This window comes from Aphelocoma coerulescens, chromosome 4 (assembly GCF_041296385.1).
Source record: "Aphelocoma coerulescens isolate FSJ_1873_10779 chromosome 4, UR_Acoe_1.0, whole genome shotgun sequence".
Classification (NCBI taxonomy): domain Eukaryota; kingdom Metazoa; phylum Chordata; class Aves; order Passeriformes; family Corvidae; genus Aphelocoma; species Aphelocoma coerulescens.
The window spans coordinates 17,574,589-17,596,206 of NC_091017.1; the positions used below are offsets into that span (position 1 = coordinate 17,574,589).

General features: G+C 39.1%; 1 protein-coding gene across 2 annotated transcripts in view; it reads left to right on the forward strand.

Annotated features, from left to right (window-relative positions):
• The window catches only part of SLC10A7 (solute carrier family 10 member 7), a 142,808-nt gene that overhangs the window by 103,689 nt on the left and 17,501 nt on the right, over positions 1–21,618 (forward strand). For both annotated transcript variants that reach the window (XM_069012854.1, XM_069012855.1), the window contains 4 exons: positions 505–588; positions 10,757–10,922; positions 13,855–13,906; positions 15,424–15,497. In XM_069012854.1, coding sequence (XP_068868955.1) covers positions 505–588; positions 10,757–10,922; positions 13,855–13,906; positions 15,424–15,497 — 376 coding nt within the window. The remainder of the gene's footprint in view (positions 1–504; positions 589–10,756; positions 10,923–13,854; positions 13,907–15,423; positions 15,498–21,618) is intronic.

Consider the following 21,618-nt stretch of genomic DNA (forward strand, 5'->3'; position numbering starts at 1 on the left):
TCTTAATGAAAGAATAGTTATATTCTTCCAATAGATCTCTTTTTTAACAGCATTGAAATAAAACATGTGAATGTTGTCTTCACTATTTTATTATTTTCATTTATTTATTGAAATAACTACACTGACTTTTGATGCTTGATGTTTGTGTAAGTGGTAAAGTCGAGGTGTTTAGTTAGGAAGATTCACTCCTTGTCTCTTTAGACTATCATCCTACAAATGCTTACATGATTTACTTGGTGTATATGTGTAGCAGGTTTTCAATTAAATGAATATTGATGGAAATATTACCCTAGGTTATAAAATAATCAGAGATTGGTTTAGTTCTGTTTTTGGAACATTAATGCTTTATTGTGACTTAACTATTAAACATGCGTGCAGCTCCTTCCAGTGCACATACAGTTTTTATGTGTAAAATAAAATGCATATTAACGTGTGATATCTGTGTATGAAATTTGCAGATACTAAGAAAAAGTGCAGTGTTAATGGTATATCTTTATTTTGTAGCTTGGATCATCCTCCTCTGTGCCTTTTACATCCATATTCTCGCAGCTGTTTATGACTGTTGTAGTCCCTCTTATTATTGGACAGGTATGTCTTTTAAATATACATTCTTATTTAAAAAAACAAGATAAAGAGAGCTATCTTAAAGACAGACTGGCAACCTGATAAGCTGCCATATAGGAATAGCCTCAGGATAGTGAAGTCTAATATCAGGGAAAAGATGCTACAGTGCTCCCTGGAGCCACATTGATCTTTGTTGAGATTGAGCATTTGTCCCTCACTACCACAAACATATGCTGCTGCAGAGCGAGGAGGGAGCTTGTGAACAAAAAAGTGGCAAAAATGGCAGCCCAGGCTGTGAGAAATTCCAGCCCCATACAAATAAGCTTTGAGAATACTACACAGTCCTTTTGTCACATGCCCTTTGCCTGGGGGGTAAAGGAAGTCCTCCCTAGTATCTACTAATAATTACAGGAATAAAAAAAATCTCAACATTAATAAACATATAAAGGCTTGTTGGTCACAAGTTAAGAAATCATAAAATTAAGGCTCCTTGAGCTATTTTGCTTATGCTTTGCAATAAGGGGTTTAGTTGCACAAAGTATTTCTGCATGACTCCTCTATCATGTTACACTGGGTGGAAGATACTTGTTGAAATGAGCAGTTGTTAAATATTTAATTTTATACTTATTGTTCATATGTTCACATAAAGCCCTATTTTTCATGGCATATGATGAAAATTTCCACTGAATGTAAAAATACTAATTGCATATATAAGGTTTTCTATGATCCTTGTCTCTGTAGTGCCTGTTCACAAATGTTAACATTACTTATTTTTTCCTCCCATGTCATGGGGGGAAATTACAATAGCGTCAGAACTGTTGTCACTGTTCTTGGGCACTAAAACACCTTAATTCTAATTCTTACTTACTTGTAAGTATTTGTTGTTCTCAGGCATTCAGAATGCACAGAGGGAATATCAGTGGGATTTGAAGCTCATTGTATCATCCACTTGAACTCTGGGTTCAGCTGGAACTTTCTGCATTTTATCAGCCTAAAGCAGACTTTGAAATGGAAGGCATGGTTAAAATACAGGCAAATGAAAGCAGAGGCTATAAAGGAGCACCCTGGATAAGGTTAAGAATATCTGTCATTGCCTGTGCTACATAGGACATTCAATCAGTCTTGTATCAAACTATAATTGCACATTTCAAAATTGGCATGTACTGTACATTAACAAATTTCTAGTGAAGTTTCTTTTGATTAAAAACACACATTGAAGACTAGATGAGCATGATAAGCATGACAGTAGCCATCAGCATCATCACCTGTGTAACCTCTCTTCAACCATATCATGTGGAAAATGGACCTGGATCCTGAAGGGTGTGGAACTGTTCTCATGCTTTGAATTAAATGCCTAAGAGCTTCCTTATTAATTAGGATGAAGGGTTGCTGATCAACCTACCCGTGTAGTGCATTCTTACCTCATCAAAATTAGGTGTCCACAAAAAGCAGACAAGCAAAAGTATTTGAATCCTCTTCTGAAAGGTCCAAAAATTGGAAGCTGTTAGTTGGAAGCCTTAGGTAGAAATTTCTGGGAAACAGATGCATAGCAGCAGATTTAGCATTAAAGTGTCCTACAGCCATGGAATATCAGCATCTGTACTGCAATGTGATAAGCCCAAAGATGACGGTAGATTGCTGGACAAAGTGATGGCCAAATTTCAAGAGGCCTTTCATCTGTATATATAATGGAATGTTAATTTGGAAAGATGTGACAAGAAATTGATGTGTGAGCTAATTGGTGGAGTTGGGTGTACTTTCAGCTGTAAGAAGTGATAAGGCTGAGTATCATGAATTGAGCAGTAGGCATACGAAATAAATGCTCTGTGTGATCACACGGTCGAAATCAGAATTGTGGTGAGACTTAACTGAGATGGGATTTAGGAGTTCTGATAAAGACTGAAAGAAAAAATAGAGAATCTTAAAGCTTGTGTAACCCAGTGACAAATTAATAGTTTGGTTTTTTATAAATACACTTCAACAAGAAATAGGATGATCCTTCTTTGAAAGTGTTTGAAACAGTGAAGTGACTGGTCAACAGAAGTAGCTCTAAGCATAAAGACTTTGTTTCTGAAGTTACTGACTTCACTATATCTGTTCAGAGGATATGGGAGAGCAAAAATGCTAATGAAAGCTACAGATCAGAAATGCCAGTAGTTTACATTGATTGTCTTGATTAGGTAGAGCTGTACAAAGGCAAACCAACCTGCCCAGATAAGAATAGAAGCCATTTCTGAAGGTGGATCTCCAAAAGTAATGGGCAGGAGTCAGGGAAAACAATAAGCAAGAAAAGAACTGATACCAAGAGATCCAGTGATAGGTCTCCTTGCCCCTCATCTGTTCCAATTAAATGGGAACTTTTGCCCTTTGTTCACAGACCACCACTGAGTCATTACTGAACTGTTGCCCGACATGTGGCACAGGGATGTGTTTGTGAATCGCAGGTCGCTCACTCTGGGGTTTCAGATGTGTTGGGAGATAATGGACCACAATTCCTGAATGATGCCTTCAGCAATTCATTCTAATTTATCATTTCATGCCCACAATATCGGTTCCTTACCACATGCAGCCATACTGTTCAGCAGAAAAGTCAGTGGAAGAATGCCTGGTAAGGTTACCTGGTAGCAAAGAGCTTGATTGGGGAGAAAAAAAACCCCAAGCTTGAAACCTGCTTGCTGGGAGGGTTGCCTCTCCTCAGCTGTCCTAACTCATCTGTTATCAACGGGGGCTTTATGCTCAAACCACGTCAGTGTAAAACAGAGGAGGCTGCTTAAAGGAAATGTTCTCTAAGGGCTTTATTTTCCTGTAAAAAAATCTTGCCTCTGGGAAAACCTGTGTTGCCTAAATGCTCATTTCCTGAGCAGGCTGCAGAGCTGGCTGTTTGAGCAGCCCCTGGGATATAAGCAGAGCAGATGAGAAGGTGCTTTTAGATTTGTTTTGTTTGGGGTTTTTTGTTTGCTTTATGGCAAAATGTATAAGAGTTTTGGTTGCTTGGCTGGCTTGTCAGAATTTTTAATGATGGCTGGGAGAAAGAAGTCACAATAGTGTAATTGATGCTTATTTTCTACTGGTTTTTGAACAATTTTTAGCATTTCAGGACTACTATTGACAGGAGTCAAACATGCTCTTCTAGCTGCTGACAGTGAAATGTGTAAAGGGCTGCAGGTACAAGCTCTGCTCAGGTGGTGGCCCATTCTTTAGGGAAAGAAAGAACTGCTAAAGGAGGAAGAAGATATGTTACAAGAAAGGCGCTGAGTCTCACAGACAGCAGTGATTGATAGATAGTCTCCAATAAGGAGAATCACTCTGTTCTTTGTCAGAGATGTGCAGGTTGTCTGAACCTAGAAAATGTTGTAGCCTGTGTCCTCAGTGTCTACAGATGTGTTTTGCTAATTGACAGTCTGCTGTTACTCAAATCAGTATTGATAGTATAATATTGCATTTGTATTTGTAGAGTTATGGATAAGACCCCTCTGACAAGAGGTCTCAAAAAGGGACATAATCTATAGTATTTTATAAAGATCTAATTTTCTATAAGCCTTGAAGATCTGTAGTGAGTAAGAGCTGGTTATTTGTGCATCACTCTTGTATACCTCAAAGGGGAATTTGAGAATACTTGTTATATGATAAACATGGTAATAGATATCTCATGGAAAAGATTTTTGAATGTGCTCTGGCAGCTTGAAGTTCTGATTATTTTTAATCTGAGTAGCAGAGTCCTGGGTAAGATTGCTGCTTTTGAGGTGTTGTGATTTTGCTACAATCATTGTTCCCCTGTCCATAGATATTGGTAATACTTTTAGCCATCAAAATGTAAGGTTTCGAGAAATATCCAAGCAGATTCTTCATGACCAGTTGTGAGATTTAGCTGGAGACTTGTTTCTTTGCTTATTTTTTTCTTCTGAAGTGACAGATAACAGGAACAGTGAAACCCACTGCAATGTTTCCTTTCCCCTTTTTTGCAGACTTTCTCCATTCCCTACACCTAAGTGCTTATGACAGACTTTTATTTTATGTTTTATATTAAAGAGCGATTTATGATTAAATGTTAATGAAATAGAATTTTCACTGCGCTTTCATTATATTCTACTAGTTTGAACATTTTTCAAAGCAGCACACCAAAACCCACTGTTTTCTATGAATAAATAATAAAAAGCTTGTCTGTACATTATCATTCATGCATTCTCTAGTTGCCCCATTGGTAATTTGTCAGCCAGCGTAAAGTGGGCACTTCACATTAAACAGACCTTAACTAAAGCTAAAATTAATGTTATGATTCTGTGTAGTTCTTCTTCCCAAATCTATAAAATGAAACCAGTTGTACAGAAATCCTCACTGAATCTAGTCACACACACAAAAAATCTTGATGTCCTACAAGTAAAGGATTTTAAGTGCCTTCTGCATCATTGCCCAAAATGTTCCAGAGGAACCCTATCAACATTTGGAAGGTGTGCTTATAAACACAAGTCTAAAAGGGTGCTATGTTGCAATACAAGTTGTAAGTGAAATTGAAACTAAAAAGCTTAGCAAGATATTTATATTTAAAGAATGAGAAATGGAAAGGGGAAGGTAGGTGGCAGCTGATAGGGAGTAGAAGGTACTATTTAACTAAGGTGGGGGAAACAAAAAATAACAGAACTGTTATAAAAAAAAAAAAATGGGAACAGTGTCAAATCTTTCTGTTCTTATAAATTAAATCCACACAGAAGTAGCCCTAATTCTCTTCAAAGTCCAGGGGGGAGCTGCAGAGAGGAGGGGTACCCTGGGAGATGAGCTCTCCTAGGAGCTTCTTGCAGAGGACTAAAAAGCAGATAAACAACCTTCAGAGCACAGTTCAATCCCTTGTAACACCTGACTCAAACAGGGAACCGAGCCTAGTTCCACGGAATACAAAAAATGAAGGAAATGTAGTGCTGCTGGAGGCACCCTTCACATTTTTACCATGTTGCACCTGTTTATAAGGCTTTAAAGCAACAGTTGTGAATTACCCCCAACTGTGCAAGTTAATTTTGAAAATAGCCTCATGTGGTTTTTATAAACCTTGTTTTAATAGTATGCATGTGTCAGGAACTACCTCTTGGGAGTAAACTGACTGACATAATGGAGTCAGATAGCTTTTAGGGGAGTTTGGTAAGCTCAGGGAAGAAAACAAGGTGCTTGTAGAAAAGGTTGGGGTTTTTTTTCACTCAGGTTGCAAAAATGGCTTTTTTCCACCCCGTCTTCAGAAAAGAAACGTTAGATTGCACACTGTAGCATAAGGATAGATTTGACATTTGCTGATGTCCTAGGAAAGCAGATGAACCATCACAAAGTTTGGAACTTTACAGCAGTATTCAGGAACAGGTGAGAATTCATGCCTTCACACAGGTACAATCCCTCTAAAATTATCAGAACAGGGTCTGGCTGACGTTGTACAAGTTCTTCCTTGTAGAAGTGTCTGCATTTGAACTGCAATGCAGACCTTGTAAGATGGAGGGTGGCTGTTCTGTAGAAACCTGTGAAGGATATTCCATTTTAGCATCTTATTTTATTCCTACAACCCAATTAGTCTGTCTTCCATTCCAGGATCTGATTCTTTATACTGGTTTTCACAGCTGCTGTCATGCTAGTTGAGTTTCTTCCTAATTTTCTCACCTTTCATGTCTTACAGGCTTAACTGATGTAGTTCCCAATATTCCATGCAATTGTCTTTCTTGGTTTGCCATCACTATAAAAGAAGAGATTTGGAAAAATTACTGGACTGTTGAAAATATCTAGCTTGACTCAAATTTTCAAAAGAAAATTTTGTATTTTAGACTTCATTGTGCAAGTCTGTTGCTATAAGTAATTATAATATTAATTAAGAATGCATTAGGAATCTTACCTTAGAAGACAAGTAATGTAACTGCTGCATTTAGGTGTGGTGATAATCCGGCATAGTTTCAGCTTGTTTACTCATGTGTTTCAACACAAGGAAAAAGTGACTTGTGTTTCTTTGATATGGTAAAGCCCTGGGTGTTTTTCCCAGGTATTTAGAAGAACATACCAATACACAATAAACAAAAGGAGCAGAAGTGCAGTAAAACCACTGTAGATTCTGTTAAAGGGGAAGTCAGTCCGAAAGAGTTGGTAGAATCAGGAAAAATCTATTTTACATAGTGACATAAATAACAAGAGACACTCTTGTGTATAATGGAAACAGAAAAGGTGGCTTCCTATCCATTTCCTTGGGGTTTGTTTGGGTTGGGTTTTGGGTTTTTTTTTTTCATTTCTTGGGTTTAATAAGCAAGTTAAAGCTCTAGATAATTTTTAGGAGATGTATTATATGACAAATGTCAGAAATTATTCTGTTCCATATAAGGTATGGGGGAGGAGCTCCTTGCCCTATTTAGTTCAATTAATAATGAACGTTAATGAATTACATTGTTTATTGCATTTTTTATCTTGTATGTCCAGCACTTGAGCAGACAGGTGGAAACAGTCTAGAGCTATACTTTACTGACAGATTTCTCTGGGCATACAGTGTGACTGCTTTGGAGGTACATTTAGAGAAGGGAATTGTTTTTTCTGTGGTACACCTTCTGCTATTTTCATGTATGATCTAATAAGAGATGAGCATTATTTACCTGCTTTCCTGGAATGGCAGATCATGTTTCTTTGGCCAGGGATGTTAAGAGAAATAAGCATGTGAGCAGTGAGCCCATTTGCTTAGGGAGGTTGGTGTTTAGACAAGGAGGTTAAGGCAGGATACGGAGCAGTCTGTAGGAAAAATACTGTGGATATAACTATTCTGGTAGAAGAACTAAATTGAAATGGGGACACTACTGTTAATTCAAGTGTAATTACATTTCTTTGTTGTTAAAAATTAAATGCTGGGCAAGAGGAAAGTTTGAGCCTGCAACTGTGTTTTGAAGCAAATTTGAACTGATGCCTTTCCAAAACCTTTGGAGATTGCCAGAATGTAGTCTTCAGGAGGTGGTTGCCCGCTGGACATGTTTATGTGCTTTTATTGTCTAACTTTTCTGTGAGTTTATTAGCATCTTTCATCATGCAGATTATTTATAAAATATCACCTACTACAAAGTTTTGCTTCTCTCCCGCTCTTTTCTCCACTAAACTGCAGTTTGAGGGAAGGATTCACCTTCATGTTCTTTCATGTGCAACCTCTGGGTCAGCCTTTCCCTTCTCTTTGGGGCTGGCATTTGAACCTGCACAAAAATCTTTACAGTTCATCACTACCACCATGACTGCTGAGATCAGCCTTGGCCAGGGATAGGTCTGGAAGCCAGCTGGCACTGGCTCCATTGGTCATAGGGGAAGCTTTTGGCTTCTTCTCCCAGAAGCCTCCCCTGTTGCCTCCCCTGCTACCAAACCTTGCCTCACAAACCCAATACATGCCCTTTTTGCTCTTTCCATCAGTGTGTTACATCTATTTTGGATGCCAGTGGTTCATATTAACATTGAAAAATGACTGTGCTAGCTTTCGCTGCATTTCCAGACAAATGTAGCTGTAGTATCTCAGCCCAGGCTCTGAATGTGTGTTGTCTTTATTGTATTTATGGCATTTATCATTATTTCACTATAAATATTCACAATTCTTTTTTGTAGTTCTCTTTTTACCCTGAAAAGTTATAGAATTGGGTTAAGAATTAAAAGGCTTTCAAAGCATCCTTGTCCTGAAGCAACTCTGCCAGGCATGAATAACAAATGGATTGTTTTTCAGTCAAAGTGAATCAGCTGACATGAGCTTCTGTAGGGTTATATTTCTCCCCTCAAGTTATACAAGAATTTAGGTTACCTTGAATCAGTGATTATAGGATGAATTGACCTCTGAAATTACAGATCATGTTGAACCTTGTGATAAGATCAGAATGTATGGGATTCTGTGTTAGAGAAAATGTATTTTGTCTGTGTTTTATGCATATTTAGTATGACACTTGGGTTGATTAGATGATTTCCTGAAGCCACAATTTAGTTCTTCAGGATCTGACTATGTAATTTTTTAAATAATGCAATGTACAGCAAGAAGCTCTACTGGTATTTATGGTTGTTGATTCACAAAAATTCCAGACTATGTAGAGGTAGATATTTAAAGAAGGTATCAACTCAATTGAAGATTCTGAGGAAATACTTGCAGTTTCATTTTCTAAGGGTTTTTTATTTCTCTTTTATGTCAGTCAAGGATTAATATGTGTATAATGTTGTTATTGTCATGTCTGTTATAATTAGACCCTGAACAGGCTCAGGGTTATAGTTATTGTGTTAAATACTTCTACTAGAAGTTGTACCATGGAGTAATGAACCATCACTTTTCTTTTTCAACATCTCGTTACTTTCAGTATAAATCTTCTGGAAGGACCATAAATTAATAGGTGGCCTTAAGTAGTTTTTCTTTTTCTCCAATGTGACAGTTTAAGGGATAATAGGATTTTTTTTAAACTTTCTTTAAAAACCCCACTCACTTTAGAAGCGAAAGACTTTGCTTTTTTTGCTTCTGATAATTAGAGTCCCAAATTTGTTCAGCATTAGACTTATCTGAACTTCCTGTTAGATGTCTTTCATACTGCTCTCTCCATGCCTTCACTTTCTTGCGTCTCCTTCATCAATGCAGTGTCTTATTCCTACACAGTGGCTGAAGGAGCTCCAGTGAAGGCTCTGTCAGAAGTCTGGCCTTATTTTTTGTTATTTTCTCTTACACATCTGGCAAGTGTGACATTTTAAAGTTCAGTGCTTTCACCTGAGCATTGAGCATCTCCTCCCTTAGATATTTTCCTGCAAATCTGTTATTTTTCACCAGCAGGAAGCCCAGAAGTGCTGGGAAGTGAGTGCTGATCTTCAGCCTGCTTAGCTTGGCATGAAGCCCACGTGCCAAACTTTTAGTGTGTGCCCTGATGGAGTCTCTTTGCTGTGGTGACTGGGATAGCTGCTTCCAGGACTTCCCTGCTGAGAGACTTGCAAACAAGCTGGGGAAGCAGTGAGGAAAACTGAGAGCTGTGAGGAAAACTGAGAGCAACTTGATCCCATGGCTTTGGCATTTGTTGTGTGAAAGGGTCCTATGGCAGCATCGGTGATGATGCCCTGATACTAACCTTGAATACCTCTAAGACTTCCTGTGTTATTAAACCAATGGTGGTGATGTTGTTAATGGTACCACTAAGGGAAGGTCACGAGACAGCTTTGGAGCCCTCTGGCAGAAGTGCTTCAGGATCCCAGGCTGTGATTTCCAAAAGAGCGTGGTAACAGAGAACATCAGGAGGCCTCAGGAGAAATTAGGCAAGATAATGTGATTGCTGAAAAATTAACACGAGTTGCAGCTGTACGATAAAAGCTTTAAAAAGTTTTTTCAAACCATATAAAGTAAACAGAAAAACTACAAGCGACTCCCCAGGCAGGGCTAAAATAGATGCATTGTATCTGCTGAGGCTTAGTGCTGTGGTATTCAGCATAATTTGAAAGTTGAGGTTGCTTTAAAATTTATAGTAGTTTCTAAAAAATTCTTGAAAAACAGCTTCATATTCTGTTTTCTGAAAGTGCAAAAGTTCTGCTAGGTACAGTAGGTTTCCTTGTTTTCATGTGTTAATTCTGGTATTCTACAAGCGTGCAAATGGCATTTGTCTTTGGATTTACAAAAACTCCAGATATTCAGAGTTTGAATTATTTAAACTCCCACAACACATGCACTTTTGCTTTTCAAGCTTGAGTTATAATTTAATTAAAAACTTCTGGTGCATCGCTAGCTATTTAAATATTAAAATGTTCCATGGATCACTTTCGATTATCTACCGTCATGAAATTCCTGAAGATGTCAGATTTTTAAGATTCCCAAAGTTGCACTTGGAATTGTCTGTTGATGCAAAGGGGACTGTGATAATTACATACATCCATTAGTATCAGCAGAGGAGATAAACTTTGGGGAGGCTTAATGGGCACGTCTCAGTGACAGCTAGCAAAGAACATTTGGCATGATTAAGGATGGATTTGAATGTACTTGAAAATATACTCTCATTATGGACACCCAGTGGAAGTTGCACTACAAATGTTAAATTCCCCAGAAGAAGAGTTGTGTGGCAGGGAAGCTTTGAAATCCACTGTGGCCGTCATCCAAATGACTCTCTTCTCTTTGTGTCTTTCCACTGTCAGATTCACTTTGTGATGCCCAACTTGGCTCCCTGCATCTTTGAAAAGAGGCAACCTGTTGGTTTCTGTGTTTCAGATTGTCCGAAGATACATCAAGGACTGGCTTGAAAGGAAGAAGCCTCCATTTGGTGCTATCAGCAGCTGTGTGCTCCTGATGATCATCTACACAACGTTCTGTGATACTTTCGCCAATCCAAATATTGACCTGGATAAATTTAGCTTGATTATAATCGTGTTCATAAGTAAGTTCAGCCCTAAAGTGACTCTTGCTTTTGTGTTTCAGGTCTGTAACCAGCTACATGTAGTGAGGGAGCTGTGGGGATACTGGCATGAGGCTAGAGCTTCTAAAGCATCTAGACTTGTTTTACCAGACTTGTATTACCAGACTTGTTAGGGGCTGGATGCTTTTAGGTGGTTGAGTAAGCACTGAGAGAGGATGAACCCTGTTATTTAGGTGTGCCTGAGGTTGCTATGTGGTCTTCCTTTTCTAAAAGGGCACAGTATTACTTTACAAGCATTTACTGGCATTCTGGTTTTGGCTTCTTTGTTATTAAACAGCCATAAATGCACAGGTGTCACATTCCAAACAGCAAGGAAAGATTTGGCGTTGAGCTCTTACTCAGAAGCACTGTTATAATTTTTAAACTATTCTTCTTTAGCATATTATAAACCTAGAAACTAGTTGGGAGTTTGAATGTGTTGATCTGTTTCTGTGGATGAGCACATTTTTTAGAGTTTGTTTTAGAAGCACTCAAGTCATTCAGCCTTAAATAACATCCACGTGAGAATAGGCTGCTGGTATCCTTGCCATCAGCTGGAAACACACTTGCAGATCATTCCCTCCCAGGGAAAGGCAGTGCTGTACAGGCACTGCCTCCTCTCCCAGCAGGGAATTCCCATCTTGCTTCAGATGGTCCACAGACAGGAGTTTCAATTTGCATGGAGGAGAGGTAACTACAGTATACTTCAGTATAAATCACATCTCATACTCTAAAACTGTTAGAGTTCAAGAGATCAGTCCATCACCTACTTTGAGATGTGTGTCTGCATATGCTTCTGTCTAATAAAAATAATGTATCTGCTACAAATCTGACCTCTACTAAAGTCACTAGGAAATTTGCCCCTGCCCTTTGTGTATCAGATCTTAATTCTGTCCTATTTGTGGCTGTTTTTTGGATTATGAAACACTATACCTGTGTAAAATAATACATGGAATTATAAGTGGTACCATATAAATGCTTTATTCTGAAAGTAAAGAAGTAGGAAGCATTGATATGGAGCTTTTATTTAAAATGGAATAAATACTTCTTTGCACTGGCACCAGAGAAGGACCTTGCAGTTAAATCAGTGCAGAGTTGTCAGCAAATAGGAATGATACAGAGATTTTCAGCTCTGACTTAACATGCAGAGAAACTCAGAACGAGGTAATTTTATGTAACTGGGCTGACCACTACTTTAAAAAAAAAAAAATCTTTTTTAGTTCAAAAGTTACATTTTTCCTAGAACAGTTGATGTAGTATTTGCTTCTGTTGCCTTGCTTGGCCTTTATTTCTCTTCAATGCAACTCTGTGTTTGTGCCATGTGGAATGAAATGTACCATTTGCTGTGCAATACACTGAAAATCATACATAGATTTTCATTGCCAGTGTGCGTAACTAGAATTTCTTAGTAAGAACATTAACATAACCATTGGAACTGCTTGGAACATACTAGACAATTGGTAACAATTAGGGTTTTTTCTGGAATATTTGTAAAACCAAAAACCAAGGAAGTTTTGGAGATGGGGTATGCACATTGTTTTCTAGAAAAAGTTTCTGTATCATATCACCATTGGATGTGTTGGCTGGATTCAGGTGTTGTGTTACACCAGGAAGTGAAATTAGCACGAGGAGTTTGAGATGAAACTGAGTTTGTTATTCTGCTGATTAATGTTTTTATGTAATTTTTATGCTAATATTCTAGCCACGGCAAAATATTCACAAGGAATAATTGGTAGCAACACATGTTTATTGCTTTACAGAATTATGTATAATAAGGGATCGGTTTTTTCTGTGCATATTAAATTAACATACTTAGTTGAAGAAAAATTGTAATTCAGGAACAATGGATTGCTCCCTTAGTTCATGAAGGAGGAATTAAGTGCATGCTGAGGTGACATTTATACATTCTAGGAAATGTATGTAAGAGAATAGAAAATGTCACTGGTAATAGCTAATATCCCTGCCATGTTTCCCAGTTGTAAACTGGGGTCAAAATCAAATGTATTGTCTTGACTTGCACTGCCCTATGGGGCATGCCAGCCTTACTGCATTCAGAAGTTTTGCAAGGAGTAGGGAGAGGACCCACCCCAGATTCTGCTGCAAGTAAAACCTTTCCTCATAACCCACAAACTCAGTAAAGGTCTGTGCAGGTCACAGGGTCTCTCCTCCAGCCTTGTGGGGAGTTCCTGTGCTCTGGGATGATGCTTGGTCTCTGCAGCTACTCGGGGGGAAGCCACCGGCTTCTCCCCACGTCTCTGCCGCACAAGTGTGGGCTCTGTGCCCCCCAGAGCCCCTGGGGGTGTCAGCAGAACTGGCAGAGAGGAGAGCTCCCCTTGGGCTGCTCACAACTACCCACACTTGCAGAGCTGACTGAGCTTGAAGGAAATGTCTGACACACACTGCCCAGCCCAGGAATTAGCCTTTGTCTCAGAGAGATTTCAAACATCTATGATGATCTTCTCTTCCTCTCCCCATGAATGATCATGATTAATATACCCAGGGTTGAGAATATTTATTTGGATCATGCTTGTACACTGTGCTTTCTCCTGTAAAATAGAAAGTCTAAATGCCCAGCAACCAGAGCGTGTCTGACAGATTTTATTTTGTCAACCCAATAAGCAAAACTTGTGCAAAGAGGTGTGCAGCATATGCACTATTTCCTGCCATTCATCGTGTCAAGAAATACTTGATTCAGAGGAGTTATCCCAGGAAGGACTTGTGCAGCCATAACATTAATTCTGGCTTCTCTGGATATAATGATCTGTATTGTTCTTCCAGGCAGTCCAGCTTGTCTGTCAGTGGATTTCTCTGGATAGACTTGGTCCAGCCTAGTTTCTGACTTGTAATATGGGGACAAAAGGCATGTACACAGCAATTGCAATTGTGATCTAATTTTAGCTTGTTTCTCTTCCAGTATTTTCTGTTCAGATGAGCTTCATGTTTTTGACTTTCCTCTTCTCCACAAGGTAATTGAATGTGCTGAATGACGACCTTTGAATATTTCTTTTGTGTGATATCTTTGGTTTGGGTGATAAAGTTTATGCAAACGTGTAAAGGCAGGTTTCTGAATAGGGGTGACCTCATTTTGATATTTCATATTGTCCTTACTGCATTTTCTCTGTTAGAGTTTCATAGGCTAAGAGAGCAGGACCTGAATTCTATCCTTTCTTGTGTGTTAATTACAGAGTTGTTAAATCTCAATCAATCACTGCTATACCTCATCCACTGAAAAAAAATGGATTTGCACAGATGTCACTGAAGGTATAATTTGCCCTGCAGACATCCTGATGACATATGAGAGAGAGAACTCAGTTTGACTTTTTGCATCTCAAGATACATTTGCTGGGCTGGCAATTCACTCTTCCCTGTATATGTCTAATTTGCTACATTTATATGGTGATTTTTAAAAGACAGTTGTCCTGAACTAATGTTTGGTAGAGCTTTTTTTTTTTCTTTTTTGAAATATCAACCAGGAAGGACAGTTGTACGTTCACTTCTCAAAAAGTAGTGAGAATGGTGTTAGCCAGTGAGTCAGGGCCTCACTGGAGCTGGTTGGAGTAGCCACAGTTGTCCTCTCACTTAGGCTTACTGGAGTATTTGTTTTAGCAGCACTCTGCTGAACGGGGCGTGCCACAATACAGCAGGCTCCAGACAAATGCTTCATATAAATTATACAATATCCATAAGGGAGAATCACAAAGAAGGGTACAGTGTCTTAGAGCTACTTAGGCTTCTTTTAGTGCCAGAAGAAAATTTCTCTGTGACAAGATCATATCCTGGCCTTAAAAGGCATTTTAAAATAACTTCTGAACTGCTGGACCTAACGTGGGGGGAAGATATGCCCCAGATGTGAAATCTAAAATGCCTTAAGCAGTCACCAACTCAGTATGGTGAATATTTAGAATCTCATAAAATTACTCCTAATTTGGACTAAAGGGTGATCCATTGGCCAGTCATATCTCTCTCTCTATATATATGTCATTTTCCCACCCCTCCTGGCCTTAGTCCCAGTGTGTAAGCCCTTAGATGCAGTTTTGCTCTGAAGTGGAAGCTAACTCCTTAGTGTAGACTCAATATATTTCCCAGACTGAGCATTTTTTTACTATTCCATACTAGGAAAAGAAATCATAGGTCATTCTCTCTTCTTTTGTGGAGGCAGGTGGCCACTGCTGTGATATTTTTGCACGTTTGAGAAAATAACTTTGGCTGGAATAAAGTTGTGTCCTACACACCATGTCTTCAAAATTCCTATCCTTCATATGGAAGTGTATTCATTAGAGAGCTTGACACAACAGAGAAACAATTCTGCTAAAAGAAAATAAATCAAACACTACTGTTCATTTATGGGTAGAATTATTTCTATCACTACACTGATCAAAGTGATGTGCACGTGTATCTGGATCCTCAAAGTATTATATTTGATAGATGCTGTTTTAAGAAGGTTTTTGCTATCAGAGGTTATGAAAACTCTTTTGTTTTCTAGGAATAACTCTACTTTCACACCAGCAGACACAGTGGCTATCATTTTCTGTTCCACACACAAATCCCTCACCCTGGGTAAGTCAGGAGATAAGCTTGTGAGCAAAACAACAGTAACATTCATACCTTGCTGTGTTGAAAAAAAATATGGGTTTAGTTGCTGGTTTTTCTGCTTAAATGGTTTTGATTTTAGTGTGACAAGTACTGCTACCAGTATGATACTAATAGTAGGATAATATTCTTGCACAGATGAAATAAATCCTTTCTACAGGGCAGAGAAAACAATCATCTCAGCTGAGATTTTAGTGGCTGTAGGGTAAGACCACCTGACTTGGGGAAAGCTGTATTTTTGTTTCTGTTCTTACTCTATTTTGTTGCGTAATTCAATGCTGATAAAATTTCAGGTTTCTTTCTGAAGAGATTGTGAGGTGTATGCCCAGTTTGACAGAAAAATCTTGCATCTAGACGCTGGAATGTACAAGTGAAAATCAAAGGTTGTAGCGTATTCAGAAATCACAAATAGACAATACTCTTTTGCTTAACATGAGCAAAATGTATGTGCAGAATCTTTGGATAGCTTTATTTCTTGGAATTAATTTATCCAAACATCATAGAGAGATTTGTCACTTACGACCCCATAGTGATAATAAGATATTCTGATGGATATGCACAAAATACTGTTAAATCAGAAATGCTTACAGCCACTTGCTGCTAGTCCCTCCGTTATGTTCAGTCAGGGACACAACTGGACTGTTCTCAAACTATAAAAACAGATGTTTGGTAAAGCATATATGACTGAATATCTGACTCTTTTCAAGCGTGTATCTGTGAAAGAGGAACACAGCAAGTGTCAGTATCAAGGTAAGAACTCAGCCTGAAACAGGGGAAGAACAAGTTGGGACTTAAGTGAGATGTTTTCCAAGTCAGTTTCACAGAGCGAAACTCAACCTCAGGGTTCTTCGCTTCAGCCAGGCCTGTGCTGCAGAACTGTTAGCAAGTGCCTTTGAAAGTCTGTGGGAAGTGAAGGAGTTCCTGAAGACAAGGAAAAGTCAAATGTAATGTCTCTTTTTACAGTGGAAATGAGGAGGGAGACAAGGAATTTTAGATCACTGAGTTTAACTTCATTTTGTAGAAAACTACTGAACCAAGTCATTAAATAAATTATTTTAACAGTGTGGGAAGAACAATGAGTAACAGCCCCATAGCTTTGTCAAATGCATAGTATACTAAACTAACTTACCTTCCTTTTGCACAGGGTGCTGTGGGTTGCAGAGAAGTAGCAGAAGTTGTATTGCTTCAGAGTCTTATGGCTTTTGAAATTTGCAGAATGTTTTGGGCTCCACAATTCAAAAATTATGTGGACTAACTGGAAAGAGGTCAGAGGAGAGTGCCATGAATGATCATAGACCTCAAAAATGTGACCCCAGAGGTAGTTTGAAGCAGTTGGGATTGTTGAGAGAAGATAACTGAAATGCTGTAGTGATCTTCAAATGCATAAAAGGTTGATGCAAAGAAGGAAGAAAGTAACTGTCACAGTGGACTTTGTAAAGGGAAGGACTTGGTTACAGTGATGATGATTTAAGCTAACAATCAGGGAAACCTGACTAGTGTAAAACAGTTCAGCTTTGGAATATGTCGCCTATTGATATCTTCAATCTCCTATCATTGTAGACAAGCCTCAGATGGGAATTAAATAGCTGGAGTTGATCCTGCCTTGGAGCAGAACATAGATTAAATGACACTGGTCTTTTCCAGCCAAATGTTCTGTGAAGCTGAGCTTGAACTAATAAATGAGCTTATATTCAGGACAGTTACACTTGTATTTGTAAAAAGCAACTGCACACATAAGTCATAACACACTGGCTGTGCTTGCTGTTTGGAGGGGTGTATGAGCTTAGGGCACAACTGTGATACTGCAGAAGAAAAGCTGGAGAAGCTGGATGTGTTTAACAGCACAAATGTGCAAGTTTCCCCTTCTGTCCCCAGTGAGAGTAGTTTTATATATGCTCTGTTGAATATTTCTGCTAGCTTGCCATGACACTAAGAAAATAAGCACAAAGCCTTTTTAAATATTTAAGTCCTAAAAGGGGCTTGCCATCACCCCCCAAAAAATGAGAACTATTCATTTCTTTTACTCACTCTACTGAGCATCCTTATGCAACCTGTCTTGACCTGACACTGTGCGCACAGCTGAGTCAGTTCACTTTTCTTCTGCTACTACACTCCCAATTTTTTAATTTTCTTTTTAGAAGAACTCAGTTTGAAGTTCGTAGCTCCCTTGACCTTTTGGTTCCCATTTTCCCAATTCCAAGTCACTGCTTGTATTAGCATAGCCTCACGAGCCACCCTTTGTATTCTGCAGCTTTCTTTGCCCGAGTACCCCAGCAAAAATACTTTGGCCACCTTTACTTCAAGGACTCCTGCAGCTTCTCCCCAGCCATAAATATGAAATGAAATGAAACAGGTTTCTCAGCTATGGACTGTTCTGTTTGTTGGCTTTGGGACAGACTGCTTTCCAGTCATCCTGGCAGAGGGATGGGGAAATGCTCCTTTTGGCAGTTCCCTGGGAGCCTGTCCTTGGTAAGCCTGAGGTGCCTGCTGCGCTTGTGTGCACCTCTACTCCATGTGTGTCCAGGTGTGCCTGCTGTGTATCAGATTCCAGCTGACTGGGTTTGAGACCATTGATATTTTATTCTGTTTGGTGTTAGTACCAGATAAGGTAGAGCTGTATAAAAACAAATCTGTGTGAAAATAAGGAGTATTGGGTTTTACAAAGCCAGGGTGTGATGAGAAGCGTGCCCCTGAGCTGATGATGTAAACAGAAATATTAACCAGAGCAGGAGGCATTTTTTTTCCTTCACTAAAGGTGGGAGCAGAGTAGATCTAATCTGTTTTTAAGGATTAGCTGTTTCTGAATGACACTTAAATATTTCCCTGTCCACCCTGATCTTAGCAGAAACAAGACAAACACAATCATTTTGACCCTTACTCTTTTGCTGTTCTGGCACATTTCTATTTGTCCATGGGTGTTTACTATAAACCATGCAACAAGAGATCTTCTGCTCGCTTGTGGTGGAGAGAGCTTTTCCTTCTCCTGTCACTGCAATGCCTGAAAGCACAAACATGGCTCATGCTCTCATTTCACATCCATTGTGGAGCTCTGCTTTGTTTGTCTTCAAGATTCCAGTGGTAGTGTATAAATGACCCCCCAACACTTGTTCTTTCACTTTGAAACTGATTTCTCTCAGCTTGGCAGGTGAAACTCCAAATAGGTACGTCTGGCCCATTCCCTGGGGAGCTGAGAATGGCACCGACTAAAGTGGGAGAAGAGCTGACAGCTTTAAAGCTTTAGAAGTGGTAATAGGAGAGGCATGAGAAGACTTTTGTAAGTCACTTTCTCCCACACCATATTATGAAACCAACTAATTCCCATGCAGTGCATGCTCATGAGGCCAACTGCCACTTCCACTGTTGCATCCATGAATAAGTGCTTGCTCTGCACGGAGATGAGTGCTGTTCCCATATGCTGGGTTTTATTTTGTAGACAGAACAGTTGACACACTTTTTGTCTCAAAGATCAGAGTGCAGGGCGTGTTTGTGTAAGGACAAATTACACGGGGTAGGTGCCTTTGTGTTCTGTAGGAGCACAAGCCGTTACCTCTGTGAAGAGGTGGGTGCTTCAGCAGGGTTTTGAATACAGGGCATCACACATGCAGAAAAACCAATGTTTATTTGCATTTCACCTAATGAGTGAAACAGGATATAAACTTGCAAGGAGCCAAAATAAATATAGTATTCACAATGGCCTCTGGCATTTTCACCCCCACTTTGTTCTCTTTCTCTCCTTTTCCCTGCTCACATATATGCATGGTACATGTGAGCACACACATATGCAGACATTTGATGCATGGCTTTTATTAGTGCATTTGCCATTGATTGATTAGTACTTAGTATTAGTACTTCTTCTATTGATTGATTGCAGATGAAGTGACTATTTGACCTTTAATTATGAGCCTTGCTATTGAAAATGACATTGAGCTATGGCTTCACATAATCCATCTGGAAAGCCCGACATGATGCCATTCCCTGGAGTTCATTCAGTGAGAAGAGAAGAGGCCTCAAGGAAGTGCAAAGCTATCACTATGGCTCATTTAAAAAAATACTGCAGTTGTTGCTTGCACTTACACAAAAGTTGCAGCCAAATACAGAATGTTATTTTATTTTTTTCAGAAAATGAATTGCTAGCTAGAAGTTACAACTCTGAAAGGAAAATTCAGGATTGTCAAAAAATATGTATTTGCTTTATTTCTTGGCATTTACTAAAATTATTTTATCAGCAAAAATAAAAGTAATGTTACCTATTTTGGCTACCATAGGGGCAAATATTAATACTGGAGGTATGATGAACAGCAGATTCAAACAAAACAGCAAAAATACCCTACCTAATAATAAAATCAGGGTTTGTTTGTGACAGAGAGCTTATGTTTCCTCATTTGGATTCAGCAATGTAGCAGTTCTTTAACCATGAAGCCCTTCAAGTAATACAGTCAAAGCTTCTAGCCTGCAAAATACTTTCAGGCAAGGTAGAGTTCATTCTAGAAATAAAAGCCAAAACACCGACTTTCTTTTGTTTTTACTTAATTCAAATTTATTTTTTAAATACTCAGCTTCTTACTGCTTGCATGCAGAACCAATGGTCTGTACCTGAACAATTCTTAAAAGCCTGATGTAGTGCACAAGTAGATTCGGAGACAATTGCTTGCGAGGGGATCATCCAGGCTGTGGATTAATCAGCCCATGCCTTCCCCCAGCTTCCCAGCTGCAGAGTGGGACAGAGTGCATCATGCTCACATATAGCTCCAGTCTGCTCCCAGGTATCTATAGTTTGCCCATGCTTGCTACAGATATCACCTTATAAGATTTTTCGTGATAAATAATATATTGAAATGTTGGAGTAATCCATTGCAGACTCTTTTTATTGTGTGGTGATAATCACCTTTCTCCTTTAAATAGAAAAATGCTAAAATATTCTAACTTGTGCTAAGATAAAAGGTGGATGATTTTAAAAAGGAGGCATCTCTTAATCATTCTGTAATAGAAAGGTAAGATGGCAAAATCATTCGTGTTGCCCTAAGCGAGTATTCAGGCTATTCTCGGGTATTTTTGGAGTGTGGTGTTTTTTCTCTGCTCCTGGCAGAGAACTTTCCTCTAAGGCAGTTATTCATCAAGGTACTCTGCCTTTCACTCTGCCTATATGAAGATATAGGAAATAATCCTGGTTAATTGCGCTCTGAAAGTTTTCAAGAGTAAGACTTTTGATGCTGTTTTTTACCTTCAAAATTTTCCCATGAGTGTTGGACAGGAGATGTTACTACATCCCGTCATACTTCTTGGTGTTGGTAGTGCTTGAATTTGCATATGTATCTTTTACAGGCTTTTAGTCTCATTCTTTCCCCAGGTGTCCGAGAGGATGATGTAGGTAAAAAGGATCTGGCTACTCCTCTGCCTAGAACTGGTGGGTGCTGTGCCTCAGGGAAGAAGGGAAGCTGATGGGAGGAGGATGCTTCAAAGAATGAGTGTCTTCTAAAGGCTGTGTCTGGACCCCTCACTACTGCCCAAAGAGTTAGGAACTCTCCCATTTCTGCTTCTGAGATCCCTCAGGAGTGGGCTTAGTGACTGCTAGAACCTTTTTGAAGTTTTGATACAGCGATTCTTTCAGCCAAAATGAAATGTTTTTCTCATCACTTCCATCTTTGCTCAGCATTTGCTTGTGTAGTGGTTTGATCCAAAATACTCATTACTGTTTACCTTCTGGGAGGTAAGAATTAGGAGAAATGCAAAGCAGGCACCAAACTTGAAAGAATATAAAGAAGTTTATTAGCAGACCTAAAAGAAGAAAAAGAAAGTCATACCACACCTTCAGGACACTTCTCCTCCCCCCACCTTTCTCCCTTCTCCCTCTGACAATGTAAAAATACAACCCTTGAGATGTTCAGTCTGTTTACCACTTCCATAATAACCTTGTTCAGTCCATTTAGGAAGAGGAGTCTCTCTTGTCCATGCTATGAAAACATTATCACAACGAGACAGCCACCCACTTCCAAATATTGTTCAGTCCATTTAGGAAGAGGAGTCTCTCTTGTCCATGCTATGAAAACATTATCACAACGAGCCAGCCGCCCGGGTTGGTTCTCTGCTC